Source organism: Saccopteryx bilineata, chromosome 4, assembly GCF_036850765.1.
Source record: "Saccopteryx bilineata isolate mSacBil1 chromosome 4, mSacBil1_pri_phased_curated, whole genome shotgun sequence".
Lineage (NCBI taxonomy): Eukaryota > Metazoa > Chordata > Mammalia > Chiroptera > Emballonuridae > Saccopteryx > Saccopteryx bilineata.
This window is the reverse complement of record NC_089493.1, coordinates 38064191-38080120: the sequence shown is the minus strand read 5'-3', so window position 1 is coordinate 38080120 and position 15930 is coordinate 38064191. Positions and strand designations below refer to the sequence as shown.

The following is a 15930-nucleotide window of genomic DNA, read 5'->3' as shown; positions in this document are numbered from 1 at the left end:
GCTACATCATCCTACAGAAACTGGGAGGGTTTTCCTTTTATTTGGTGCAGATTTCACATTTCTATCATCTTTTGTTGCTTTCCTGTGACCAGTCAAAAGTGCACCATGACTTTATAGACACACTGTGTAGTAAGGCTAGTATTTGGCTTATTGAAGAATAGGCAATATAATAGAAGTCTTTAACATCAAATACAAAATTTTTTTAAATTGAGAATCTGTTTACTAAAATAATATTGTCAAATACATTCATATTTCTAAGATTTCATGACTGTAATTACAGAAGTTATATCATTACTGTCATCAGCCTTTCATTTTCTTTCCCATCCTTGTAATTTTAACAGGCTCAATCAATTTCATTCTTAGTATCAAAAAATCCCACAGTAAAAATAAATATAACATATAGTTTTAAGAGAAAGATAAATGGATGAATGGATGGACAGATAGATAGATAGATGACAAATAGATAGATAGATATAAATAAAGCTTTATTATAAAAACCATATAAGCTCATTGGCTGCTGTCTTGAGAATACATCATATGGAGACAAAGGTAAAAAAAAACTGTTATTTGGCTATATAATAACCTAGATAGAACATAATAGCGATTTGGACCAAGTAATAGCAATAAAGGTGATAAGAACTGGAGGTGGAGCAAACAAAATTTAATGTAGGTTTTAATGTGAGAGTTTTCATGTTAAGCAACTGAGATGCAGAATTTCCATGAACTGTACTAGGAAAGAATGTCAGTGGAGCAGATTTATGAAAGATTATTAGGAGTTCATTTCTGGACAATTTTACTGGACAAGAGTAGGCAATTGGATAGGAAAGTCTACAGTCAGGGAACAGATCAAAGATGAATCTGTGTATTTCAGTGGGGTTAGCATATATTTTAAAAATCATTAGATTGCATGATATTATTGAAAGAAAGAATATAGTCAGAAAAATGAGGCACAGAATGAAGCTCTAGAATATCACAAATTTACAATATTATCTTGGCCAAACTGCTTTCAAACAATACCCTACCAACTTACACACAGATCAAAATTATATGACAGTGTCAGACACTACAGCCTTTGCTAAGATTGGGCATTATCCTCGTCCTTTTGACATATTAAAAATGGTCTCTTACTGTTTCAATATTAATTTATTACAAATAAAAATAATATTTTTCTGTACGTTTATTAGTAATTTGTATTTTTGTCTTCTATAAATTACCTGTGCACTCAGCTTATTTTCATCCCTGATTCTTCTTACTGGCTTATAAAATCACCTTTACATATTAAGATAATTAACATTCACTTATGATATTTTGTTTCAAATAATGTCATTTTCATTTTCAGTGTCTGGTATGAGAATTTTTACATTCCCTAGCCAAATCTATTTATTAATTACTTTGTTACGTATTATTCCATTGCTTTGATACACACAAAAATTAATTATTTACATATTTTCTTCTAATAGTTTATGGTTTCTTGTTTTTTACATTTAACCCTCAGTCCTTCTGATATTTTTGTTAGCTCGTTGGAAAGACTTTCATTGAATATTTTCTTAGATTTTTAGCTCATTTTATATTTATATTAAATAATATAGCAATTCCATCTTTGCAATGTATCCTTTAACTTATATTCAGTTCTTATCCATAGTAAAATATATAATAGTTCTGAGATATCTAGTTCTTCTCTTTGTTTTGGCTATTAAGTGTTGTTTCTATACTTCAATGCTTTGTTATAGTATTTTAAAGTTATATATTTTGTATACTATTTATTTGTCAAGTGACTGAATGCCTAACAGGCATGTGGATCTTCCCCCTGGCTGTTAGCTAAACCAGAGATCTGGATGCCTATTATTGTTTTCTTCTTGTTAAGTATAGCATATGGTATGTAGTCTAAGAACACATTTTTAAATTCACCTTCATTGTGTATGCAATTAGCGTAAATCTCCTATACCCCCTTCCCAAGCCAAGACTTTGGCAGATGTCTTTTCATTTACAATGCTGTTATAGTTCTTCTTTGCCCTTAATATAAGATAGATGGGAAACTTTTTGTTTGTTTGTTTCATGAAAATATAAGCAAGGAATTAGAGACACCAAATGCATGGGGAAGATGGCATTCATTTTAAATATTTGTGTGGGCTAAGCAAAGAATTATAAGTTGCTTTATAAACATGTGAGAGAAAGGAAAGAAATTTAAGTGGAGGATAACAAACATATAAGATTTGAGTTTATAAGCAAGAAAGTTGCATTCTAAATTTTAAAAGGGAAAAAAGTCAAAGGAAAAATCAATAAACTCTACCAGTAGAAATGGCAGCACTGTTAGAGTTTGAGAGGAATGCAGTAAATTACTCTGAGTGATAATAAGAGTGTTTTATGGAAATGCAGTAATCAGCTGTTTTCAGAAACCACAAACTCTAAATCGAGTGTGATGATTAGTAGTAATTGATGATTAATGGTTGAGTGCTTTGCACCTTCTAAGCACTCAATAACATGATTGATTGATATGTTACTTATGTAATAGAGTAACATTCATAAAGCAATTATATAAGCAATATGTGAGTGGGAAAACTATAGGCATCTGAAGATCCTATTGAAATAGAAAATAAATAACAACAATAATAGCCCATACCTTCTCTGTGTCAATGCCTTTTGACATGGACCATGTTGAGACAATATAATCCATGACTCGTTCACTAAGGCCTTTGGGAACCTGATAGAGTTTCAGAAAGTCCCGCACATTATTCAGCATCTCGTGGTATCGGTTGGTGTTGGCATACATTTGCTGGAAAATTGTGGTAACATTTCCAAAAATAGTTGCATAAAGAAGAGCTGAAAGAAAAGAAATGATGAAAATGAAACAAACATCACAAGTGAAAAAAATTAATATGAAAATTGGTACAATCAATGAATAATGGGACAAAGATGTCTTTATAAACTTGAAGGGTTCATACTTATTAACCCCTGAAAAGAGTGCCTGGAACTTGGTATGCATTCAGTAAATGTTACTTTCTGTAAGATAAACATTAGTTTATGAGAATGCAACACTCCAGTCAATATGGCAAAACCTGAGAGTGGCTAACAGGATTTCATGAAGAATTAAATGATCCACAATTATAATTCGTCTAAGAAATTCTATCCTATGAGTAAAATTATCCTAAAGCCTTGTCCTCCTGAATAAAGCCTAATCAATTTGAATTTTCCAGGGATTGATGATCCAGTAGAGAAATGTATGCTCTTTCCAGCTTTTGGAATACTTCCCTATTTATAAGTAATGTTGACAGAACATAAGAAATATAGTGAGTGAAGACAAATTAAAGTGTTCCATTTTTAGAAGGATCTGAAGAGAAACACAGTGGAAATTAACAGCTAAAATAAAATTTTGTGAGTGCCTGAAAATTCAAATTATTAAACGCATGTCAGTATACCAGTGTTGTAAATTTTTTTATGCCATCATTTTAATTAAGAGCAAAGCCAGCTTTCAGACCAATGTTATTTATCTACAGGAGCTTACAAATGGGAAAGGGTTTTGAAATTCCCTAAAGATGACCCCCTCCTTCAACTCATAATTTACTAACTCTTCTCTCTCCACATTCTGTCAGGCTACTAATGTTTACGTGATCTTCCAAAAGCTTTGAAAAGCAGTTGCATTCAGCTGAGACTGAACACACCCCAGTGGCACACCACCCCCACCCTATGGTGTCCCTTTGATTCCATCCCCTTGTTAACACGAAGCTCTTTGGAAAGAAGGCAGAACTTTATTTACCTTAAGGTTTAGTTAACAATGTTTAGTAATCACATCCATTCCATAAGCATTTGACAAATAAGTAGAATATCAGACAATGATTATTTCCATTCTACATCCTCTAAGCATTTGGAAAAAAAAAATGACTCCCCTAAACCGAATATGGGTTGCTTCATTTTGCAGTTTCATCAAGCAAAATCCCTTTTGATGGAAGCGATATCAAATCAAGCTAGTGAAGCAATTTAAGAGACTTAGCATATTTTCCTAAATTCATTTTTTAAGAACTTTTGTTCTCTGAGTACAACAAATTATAATTTCACAAGAGGAAGCTATAATTTATAAGTATTTAGTCAGTTTTTTGCTGTTACTTAAAAATTCTGATGCCAGTGCAGACAATTTTCAAGATAGATGATATTTTGTTAAACTTGATTAAGAAGAATATAGTGCTGACATTTCTCAACTGGGTCATTAAGCCTTTGAATATTTCTATTTTAAAAATAGAGGTAATCATAGTCTTAACATCTCTATTCCACCATTGTGCTATTAAGAAAGACAAACACAGAAATGATGCAAACAAATTAATGACAGAAAAATTATGTAACAAATCGGGTATTTCACATTTCAAGAAAAGAAAATAAAGAGAATTTATGTTTTTAAAATAATGGATATTGGACGGAAATGGCGCTGTGAGAAGCGCGTCCGACAGCTCTCCCCTAAATCACAACAAATTTATCAACTAGAAACAGAAAAATTTATCCTCGGAGCATTCCGGAGTTCCACACAAACTGAAAGCAAAAGGACTGTTATCACTTGAATCTGAGAGACGAGGGTGTGGAGGAAGCTACCGCAGCGACGCTCATTCAAGCCGCGAGGGAGTGCGCCTGCGGTGAGTCAGCCCATATACTTGGGAACCGCGAGCCGCCACCGCGAGCCGCCGCGAGCCCCCGTGAGCCACCGCAGCGAACCGCCACCGCGAGCGGCCGCCACTAGCCGCCGCCGCGAGCCACCGCGCGCGCCCGGTCAGGTTGAGCACCGCTGACGTTCCCAGCGGCCCGCACACTGCGAGTGGGGGTCGCCGGCCACCGGTGCCCGGAGCGCCCCATTCGCGCGCGTGCCTTGGGCATTCCACGCGCCCAGGGCGCCCTGCTGGCCCGCACACCCAGGGGGCTCCATTATCCTGCGCCTGGTGCGGTCCAGCCGCCAGTAGCGGGGCGAGCGGGAGAGGCTTGGGAGATTCTCTCCGTGGGCGGGGCACCTCACCCAGCCATTCAAGCTAACAATCAAGCGTTGGGGGAGGGGCGCGCTCAGGCAGCCTAAAATACCTTTGGAAGCACAGCTGCGACCCAATCACTGAAATTAGCTTAACCCATGAAATCTGCGCACCCTCGGTTCTAATTGATAAGATCTCTCTCAGTTCAGCGATCCAAGACAAGAGGCGTGATATTTTTTAGTGCCTCTCGCTAAAGGGGCGGGGGCAACTTCTGATTGATAGAGCCTCCATATTCAGGGATAAACGCTAACAAGAAGGACTTGGCAGATAATAAGGTCTATACTACACTAGTCGTAAGCAGAGACTAGTGCCTCTTCTTCCCTGCAAAAACAGGCTACAAAGTGTGGAAAGCCTGGGTTGAGAGGTCCAACTAAATGATAGGCACTGATCAGTCACCTTAACAACAATTGACTCCCACCCCTGCCTGATTACACTGGAGGCCCTGACTGTCAGAGCCTTTCCCAAAGCCTTGCACTGAGTGGGGATAGAGTGGGGATTTCCCAGCTCTTTGAGCCTCTTACTCCCCAGGCAGAAGCAGTTGCAGCCTTATAGCTGGATCACCAGGCTGCTAATTCAGAAAGGGGGGACTAGGAGAGAGAATCCAGGAAAGCAAACTCTCTCATCGTTGAACCTTGCAAACGCCAACAAGCCTTTACTTCCAGCAAGACTAAAGCCAATTATATGACATTGCCATAGAATCCCATCAACTGCAAATCCCTACCTAAGAGTGACACAGGGGCAGAGCCTGGGGTACAGAGTCACTGACCAGGAAGAGGGAGAGAAAAGAAAAAGGAAGAAGTTAACCTCTCAAAATCAAGAAAAACCCACAGACTTTACAACTTGATCCACTAATTTTTTGTTGTTGTTGTTGTTGTTGTTTGTTTCCTCTATCATTTTGCCTTTATTTCCTCCACCTCGGTCCTTCTATTCTCTGCCCATCTTATGCTTCCCCTTTCTTGAACTACACTACTCATGAGTGTTGCATTTTATTTTTCTTCTTCATCCTCACCCTCCTTTAAGGTTATACTCCAAAACACTTAACTCTCACTCTCTCCTCTTTTGTTTTTTTTTTTGTCTTGCTTTATTTTGTTTTTTTCTCTTCCTATTTTATTTCTTCCTTCGTTTTTCTCTTTTTCTTATTTTTTCCTTTCTATTCGTTTTTTCTTTTCTCATTTTACTTTCCTCCCATATAATCCTCAATCACGAACAAATTAGTTAATTTGGGACTCAAGGCTTTTTTTTGGCTTTATTTCTCTTTTTTGCTTTTTTTTTTTTTTCTTGTTTGTTTATTTTTGTGGCATTTTGGGTCCTCCCAACCCAAGGTCTCCATTGTATTTAGTCTTCGCTCCACTTAATACAACAGATTTTTACTTATTATTTTTATTTTTTCTTCTTTATTATTCTTTTTTGGTCCTTTTTTCTGGTTCCCTCTTATCCCTCTCATTATATCTCTTAGTTGACCATCACTTACAAGCAAATCATCTTATGCTTGTCTAAGATTTTCTTCCTTTTTTTTTTTTTTTTTGCATTTAGTAGGTCCCTACTCCCTTTTTTTTTGCCCCTTGAACTCTTCACCCCAAATCAGGCCCTCCATTATAGGCACGATATTTCCCTGAGGAGGGGAGAGGAGGGAAAGAGAAGAGAGAAAAAAAGGGGGAAATAATAAATTATTACTGTTTTTTTTGTGGGGTGTTTTACCCTTTTTTTTTTTTTTTTTTTACTTTTTACTCTTTATTAATTCTAATTAGTGCTATCAATAAGACCACCCTCAGATGCCGATAAGAAAGAGGAAATCGAATATTATGGATACAAAAGAAAGAGAGGTAACACAAATAGATGTGGAAAAATCTATGGAGAAAAGACTTAACATATTGGAAGCCTTGGAGCTAAATGACAGAGATTTTAAAATAGAAATCTTAAAAATACTCAGAGATATACAAGAAAACACAGAAAGGCAATATAGGGAGATCAGAAAACAACTCAATGAACACAAAGAATATATTACCAAGGAAATTGAAACTATAAAAACAAATCAAACAGAAATGAAAAACTCAATTCACGAGCTGAAAAACGAGGTAACAAGCTTAGCTAACAGAACAGCCCCGATTGAAGATAGGATTAGTGAAATAGAAGACAAACAACTTGAGGCACAACAGAGAGAAGAAGAAAGAGACTCAAAAAGAATAAAAAACGAGAAAGCCCTACAGGAATTGTCTGACTCCATCAGAAAGAATAACATAAGAATAATAGGTATATCAGAGGGAGAAGAGAAAGAAAATGGAATGGAGAATATACTCAAACAAATAATAGACGAGAACTTCCCAAGCCTGTGGAAGGAACTAAAGCCTCAAATTCAAGAAGCAAACAGAACACCAAGTTTTCTTAACCCCAACAAACCCACTCCAAGGCATATCATAATAAAGATGACACAAACCAATGACAAAGAAAAAATTCTCAAGGCAGCCAGGGAAAAGAAGAGTACAACATATAAAGGAAGGCCTATTAGATTATCATCAGATTTCTCAGCAGAAACTCTACAAGCTAGAAGAGAGTGGACCCCAATATTTAAAGCACTGAAAGAGAGGAACTTTCAGCCAAGAATACTATACCCATCAAAGCTATCCTTCAAGTATGAAGGAGATATAAAAACATTCACAAATACAGAAAAGATGAGAGAATTTATCAACAGAAAGCCCCCACTCCAGGAAATACTAAAGGGGGTTTTCCAACCAGATTCAAAGAACAAAAGAAAACAACACCATAAGTAACAGCTCCACCAAGAACACAATAAAACCAAATTTAAACTGTGACAACAAAGGAAAAAAAGGGGGGGAGAGGATGGAGATTAACAGTAGCAAAGGATGATGAAGTGCAGAAATACTTATAAGATAGGGTACTACAATGAATATGGTAGGTACCCTTTTCATTACTTAATGGTAACCACCCTTAAAAAAACCACCACAAAAACACTTGACTTAAAAAAGGTAGCAACAGAGGAAAGAAGTATGGAACACAAACAAACAAAAACAAATGATAGAAAAACAAAAGAGAAGAATCAAACTAGATACAAAACTAACAGAAAGCAATTTATAAAATGGCAGTAGGGAACCCACAAGTGTCAATAATTACACTAAATGTAAATGGATTAAACTTACCAATAAAAAGACACAGAGTAGCAGAATGGATTAAAAAAGAAAATCCAACTATATGCTGCCTACAAGAAACACATCTAAGCAACAAGGATAAAAACAAATTCAAAGTGAAAGGATGGAAAACAATACTCCAAGCAAACAACACCCAAAAAAAAGCAGGCGTAGCAATACTCATATCTAATAATGCTGACTACAAGACAGAAAAAGTACTCAGAGACAAAAATGGTCATTTCATAATGATTAAGGGGAAGTTGAATCAAGAAGACATAACAATCCTTAATATATATGCACCAAACCAAGGAGCACCAAAATATATAAGACAGCTACTTATTGACCTTAAAACAAAAACTAACAAAAATACAATCATACTTGGAGACCTCAATACACCGCTGACGGCTCTAGATCGGTCATCCAAACAGAGAATCAATAAAGATATAGTGGCCTTAAACGAAATACTAGAACACCTGGATATGATAGACATCTACAGGACACTTCATCCCAAAGCGACAGAGTATACATTTTTCTCTAGTGTACATGGAACATTCTCAAGAATTGACCATATGTTGGGCCACAAAGACAATATCAGCAAATTTAGAAAAATTGAAATTGTACCAAGCATATTTTCTGATCATAAAGCCTTGAAACTAGAATTCAACTGCAAAAAAGAGGGGGAAAAACCCACAAAAATGTGGAAACTAAACAACATACTTCTAAAAAATGAATGGGTCAAAGAAGAAATAAGCGCAGAAATCAAAAGATATATACAGACAAATGAAAATGAAAATACGACATATCAGAATCTCTGGGATGCAGCAAAAGCAGTAATAAGAGGAAAGTTCATATCACTTCAGGCCTATATGAACAAACAAGAGAGAGCCGAAGTAAACCACTTAACTTCACACCTTAAGGAACTAGAAAAAAAAGAACAAAGACAACCCAAAACCAGCCGAAGAAAGGAGATAATAAAAATCAGAGCAGAAATAAATGAAATAGAGAACAGAAAAACTATAGAAAAAATCAATAAAACAAGGAGCTGGTTCTTTGAAAAGATCAACAAAATTGACAAACCCTTGGCAAGACTCACCAAGGAAAAAAGACACAGGACTCAAATAAATAAAATCCAAAATGAAAGAGGAGAGATCACCACAGACATCATAGATATACAAAGAATTATTGTAGAATACTATGAAAAATTATATGCCATCAAATACAACAATCTAGAAGAAATGGATAAATTCCTAGAACAATACAACCTTCCTAGACTGAGTCATGAAGAAGCAGAAAGCCTAAATAGACCAATCAGCAGGGAGGAAATAGAAAAAACTATTAAAAATCTCCCCAAAAATAAAAGTCCAGGCCCAGACGGTTATACTAGTGAATTCTATCAAACATTCAAAGAAGACTTGGTTCCTATTCTACTCAAAGTCTTCCAAAAAATTGAAGAAGAAGCAATACTTCCAAACACATTTTATGAGGCCAACATAACCCTCATACCAAAACCTGGCAAGGATGGCACAAAGAAAGAAAACTACAGACCAATATCTCTAATGAATACAGATGCTAAAATACTAAACAAAATACTGGCAAACCGAATACAACAACATATTAAAAAAATAATACATCATGATCAAGTGGGATTCATCCCAGAATCTCAAGGATGGTTCAACATACGCAAAACGGTTAACGTAATACACCATATCAACAAAACAAAGAACAAAAACCACATGATCTTATCAATAGATGCAGAAAAGGCTTTTGATAAAATACAACACAATTTTATGTTTAAGACTCTCAACAAAATGGGTATAGAAGGAAAATATCTCAACATGATAAAGGCCATATATGATAAACCATCAGCCAACATCCTATTAAACGGCATAAAACTGAGGACTTTCTACCTTAAATCAGGAACAAGACAGGGTTGTCCACTCTCTCCACTCTTATTCAACGTGGTGCTAGAAGTTCTGGCCAGAGCAATCAGACAAGACAAAGAAATAAAAGGCATCCATATCGGAAAAGAAGAAGTAAAGCTATCACTTTTTGCTGATGATATGATCCTATACATCGAAAACCCGAAGGACTCCACAAAAAGATTATTAGAAACAATAAACCAATACAGTAAGGTCGCAGGATACAAAATTAACATACAAAAGTCCATAGCCTTTCTATATGCTAACAATGAAATATTAGAAAACGAACTCAAAAAAATAATCCCCTTCACGATTGCAACAAAAAAAATAAAATACCTAGGAATAAACATAACAAAGAATGTAAAGGACCTATATAATGAAAATTACAAAGCATTGTTAAGGGAAATCGAAAAAGATACAATGAGATGGAAAAATATTCCTTGTTCTTGGATAGGAAGAATAAATATAATCAAAATGGCCATATTACCCAAAGCAATATACAAATTTAATGCAATTCCCATCAAAATCCCTATGAGATTTTTTAAAGAACTGGAACAAAAAATCATCAGATTTATATGGAACTATAAAAAACCCCGAATAGCCAAAACAATCCTAAGGAAAAAGAATGAAGCTGGGGGCATTACAATACCTGACTTTAAACTATATTATAGGGCCACGATAATCAAAATAGCATGGTATTGGCAGAAAAATAGACACTCAGACCAATGGAACAGAATAGAAAGCCCAGAAATAAAACCACATATATATGGTGAAATAATCTTTGATAAAGGGGCCAACAACACACAATGGAGAAAAGAAAGCCTCTTCAACAAATGGTGTTGGGAAAACTGGAAAGCCACATGCAAAAGAATGAAACTCGACTACAGCCTGTCCCCGTGTACTAAAATTAATTCAAAATGGATCAAAGACCTAAATATAAGACCTGAAACAATAAAGTACATAGAAGAAGACATAGGTACTAAAATCAGGGACCTGGGTTTTAAAGAACATTTTATGAACTTGACTCCAATGGCAAGAGAAGTGAAGGCAAAGATAAATGAATGGGACTACATCAGAATTAAAAGTTTTTGCTCAGCAAGAGAAACTGATATCAAAATAAACAGACAGCCAACTATATGGGAACTGATATTTTCAAACGACAGCTCAGATAAGGGCCTAATATCCAAAATTTACAAAGAACTCATAAAACTCAACAACAAACAAACAAACAATCCCATAAAAAAATGGGAAGAGGACATGAACAGACACTTCTCCCAGGAAGAGATACAAATGGCCAACAGATATATGAAAAGATGCTCAGCTTCATTAGTTATTAGAGAAATGCAAATCAAAACTACAATGAGATACCACCTCACTCCTGTTAGATTAGCTATTATCAACAAGACGGGTAATAGCAAATGTTGGAGAGGCTGTGGAGAAAAAGGAACCCTCATTCACTGTTGGTGGGACTGTAAAGTAGTACAACCATTATGGAGGAAAGTATGGTGGTTCCTCAAAAAACTGCAAATAGAACTACCTTATGACCCAGCAATCCCTCTACTGGGTATATACCCCAAAACCTCAGAAACATTGATACGTGAAGACACATGTAGCCCCATGTTCATTGCAGCACTGTTCACAGTGGCCAAGACATGGAAACAACCTAAAAGCCCTTCAATAGAAGACTGGATAAAGAAGATGTGGCACATATACACTATGGAATACTACTCAGCCATAAGAAATGATGACATCAGATCATTTACAGCAAAATGGTGGGATCTTGATAACATTATAAGGAGTGAAATAAGTAAATCAGAAAAAAACAAGAACTACATGATTCCATACATTGTTGGAACATAAAAATGAGACTAAGAGACATGGACAAGAGTGTGGTGGTTACCAAGGGTGGAGGGGGAGGGAGGACATGGGAGGGAGGGAGGGAGAGAGTTAGGGGGAGGGGGAGGGGCACAGAGAACTAGATGGATGGTGACGGAGGACAATCTGACTTTGGGCGAGGGGTTTGCAACATAATTTGATGACAAAATAACCTAGACATGTTTTCTTTGAATATATGTACCCTGATTTATTAATGTCATCCCATTACCATTAATAAAAATTTATTAAAAAATAAATTAAAAAAAAAAAATAATGGATATTGTAAGGATTAATGAAATAATGTACAATCATATGTTGCAATAGTGCCCAGCTATTATAAGTTGTCAATGAACATCACAGAACTACCTATTATTTTGACATATTTAACTTGTTTGGCTTCCTAAGATGCTTGCAATATGCTATATTTACCAAAGTGTCTAACTACTGCTTTTAGTGTAACAAATTACCACACATTTCACCTTTTTGGGTACATTAAATATTCATACATTCTCCTCAAATGAAAAGTTTAAGCACTAAAATATAAAGAAAACTGCCAATGTATTAGAAGTTTGCCACATTAATAAATGAGGAATGCAATCAACATCTCAATAGGTTTGACATATTTACAAAGATACCTATTTCTGACGCCCATTTTCATGCAAGTATGGTGTCCTACACTGGGGAGTACTAAACAAAGTAATAGTTTAAAGTAAGAGATTCAAATGTATGTATATTTTCAATGTTTTTTACATTAAAATAAGTTTCTAAAAGAGTGCAGAAAGTTTGTATGTAATCATACACAGCTTCTCTTTATTATGACATACCTCTGCCCTGAATTATTGATGTGCAAATATTCTTGGATCGTTAACAGACATTCAAGTTAACCATGGCCAAAAAAGAACTCTTAATTTCCAATGTCCTTCCTCCAACAGCCAAATGCACTTTTTCATCTTAGTAAATTGCAAAGCCACACCTAGTTGCTCAGCCCAGAAAACTATCAAGTCATTCTTCAATTCACTCTGATTCATCTCCAACATCTAATACATCACCAATTCCTCTTGGTTCTACCTTCAAAATAGAGCTGCAGTTCAATCACTTCTCCCTACTTCTACCAGCTTCTTTGCATAATCTTTATTAGTATATACTTTTTCACTTACTATATTTTCCATTTACTAGATTCTTTGGGTCAATTACTAAACCTCTCTAGACTTCTACACCCTCATTTATAACTTTAAAAGTGGACTAGAATCTTCACAAAAGTGTGCTAAATGAGATAACTCATATAAAACAAGGTAAAAAGTAAATCTAGTAGAGAGTAAGTATACATGAATTATTATGTATCATTATCATCATCATTATCGCCACATGGAAATAGTTTTCAAACAATTAATATTTCATGCAGCAGAAATATATATGGTCACACATAGACTTAAATCCAACCTAGTCATGGTCCAAGAACACATATAACCAGAGAACTGCCTCCCTCACTGATCATAATTTCTATCAATCATCCCTCACTTCCTCTGCTCCAGTCATGCTAGCCTTCTTGGTGCTCCTCAAACATTCTGAACCCATTCACTCTTCAGGGCCCATCCACCAGCTGTTCCTTTTGTTTAAAACAACCTTCTGAGAGACATTCAACAGTTCTATATCCTCTCCTCATTCAAGTCTCTGCTCAAAAACCAACTTGGCACAGAGCCCTTCTCAGACCATCTGTCTAAACATCTTCTTTCCCTCGTCTAACTCTCCATTCCCTTACTATGCCTATGTTCTTCATCTTATTTATGACTACTTTCATTTACATCACATATTAATTTAGTGTTTATCATCTACCTTATCCATTAGAAATGCAAATTCTACAAGTGCAAGCATGGGCCTTGTCCTTTTTGCTAACTGCTGTATTTCCAGAACACAGACCAGTTCCTAAAACACAGTAGGTGTTCAAATACTTTTTCCAGTAGATTCACACTCACGTACCAAAAGCCTACAAAATAGGTTTTCAGAAACACTCTTTTTTCAAGTCAAACTCTCACCACTAGTGATACAAAAACATGGAAGGAATATACATTATTAATGCAGGTAGGAGAATAAAATATTTAGAAGTCAAGGTGATAAATTGGAAATGCCTATTGTCATTCATCAAATATGAATGTCCATGCTTGGCCTGGCCAGTTTTGTAGAAAACTGTTATATAATTTTACTCTTTGAATGGGATGCCAAATATTCAATAGTAATTCACCTTCTTCAATAATAATAATTACACCAATTTTTAAAAATTTGATAAGCCTCTCCTTGTATGATCACCTGCAAATTTTTAGGCTTAAGACAACTGAAAAAGCCTGACCAGGGGTGACACAGTAGATAGAGCATTGGACTGAGATACAGAGGACCCAGATTTGAAACCCCGAGGTCACCGACTTGAGCATGAGATCACCAGCTTGAGTGCAGGGTAGCTGGCTTGAGCATGGGATCATGCTCAAGTGACCCCATGGGCTCAAGCCAGTGACCCCATGGCCACTGGCTTGAGCCCCAAGGTTGTTGGCTTGAAGCCCAAGGTTGCTGGCTTGAGCCCAAGGTTGCTGGCTTAAGCAAGCGGTCACTCACTCTGCTGTAGCCACCCCCCCCCTCCGTCAAGGCACATATGAGAAAGCAATCAATGAACAACTGAGGAGACCAAGGAGCCACCATGAAGAATTGATGCTTCTCATCTCTCTCCCTTCCTGTCTGTCCCTATCTGTCCCTCTCTCTGTGTCTCTGTCTGTCTCTGTCACACACACACACACACACTTAAAACAAGCTAATTTTACCAGCTTATTGAATTTAAAGTCTTGCTAATTCTGGCATACACACCAATAAATGGCTTACTTAAAGAGGTTTATTATTTTTTATTCACCACAAAGGGATTATTTAAAAGATAATTATGATAGATTAAAAATGGCTACAAATTCCCTGATTCCCCTTCTACTGAGCAGTAGGATATATACCCTTCCCCTCGAATCTAAGTATACTCTATCATGGTAATACAATCATATGCCAATATGTGGGCCTAGGTCTTAAAAAACTAGAAACTTCCCATTTCTCACTGTTAGATTAGCTGATTTTTGGAGTTTAGCTTCCATCATGTTGTGAGGAAGCTCAAGCATTCTTCTAGAGAGGACCACATGGAAAGCAATCAAGAACTCTGGCCAATAGCCTAGGCCTGTTAAGCACTGACCTTAAGACTGAGCAGTTTAAAATACTGACATGAGAAGACATTTCTACACTAAGGCTACATAGGTGATTCAACCATCACTTTTTTTCTGTTTATATTCATAATAATGAGATGTAAGATATGAAAGAAAATGTTCCATTGATCTATGATTGTGGGTGCCAAAATAGCTTGATAATATCAGCTTATCAGCTATATAAGTGGCTGAACCAATTAAGAAGTGGATTTTCCGACCCATTCAAGCCAACCTAGCTAATACTACATGCACTAGAAATAAGTCATGGCCTCCTAGCCCTGCATAAATTACAGATTCATGAGTAAAATAAATGGCTGTTCTGGTTTTATGTCATTGAGTTTGATTAGTTGTCAACTATAATAATAAACTCTAATAAAGCCAGATCAGTTCTTAATTGGGTAGGGAGCCTGAAGAAAAAGGGTAAGGAGCTTTTATCATGCATATCCAAGCCCATTTTGAAAAAATGCTTTTCTAAATATTTAATATATTTTATATTTTAAAACTCAAAAATGCCTTTTTAAAATATAAACATTAAAGCCATGAGTTAATGTTAAGTGTTTTCAATAAGAGACATAGGTTAAAAGATTGTATGATGTTATAACACAAATCAGAAATTTTGCTATTCATTCAACCATTGTTGCATTCAGTAGATATTTATTGAATACCTATTATATGCCAGCCAATACACTAGCCACCAGAGATACAATGACAAAATAGGCAGACATAACCCCTGCTCTCAAGTCGTATACACCACTTCCTACAGAAA

At 36.0% G+C, this 15930-nt stretch overlaps 1 protein-coding gene across 1 annotated transcript in view; it reads right to left on the bottom strand.

The window, feature by feature from the left end:
* Window positions 1–15930, bottom strand: part of KCNH5 (potassium voltage-gated channel subfamily H member 5) — a 340538-nt gene that overhangs the window by 133601 nt on the left and 191007 nt on the right. The window contains exon 8 of the mRNA XM_066276207.1: window positions 2621–2820. Coding sequence (XP_066132304.1) covers window positions 2621–2820 — 200 coding nt within the window. The remainder of the gene's footprint in view (window positions 1–2620; window positions 2821–15930) is intronic.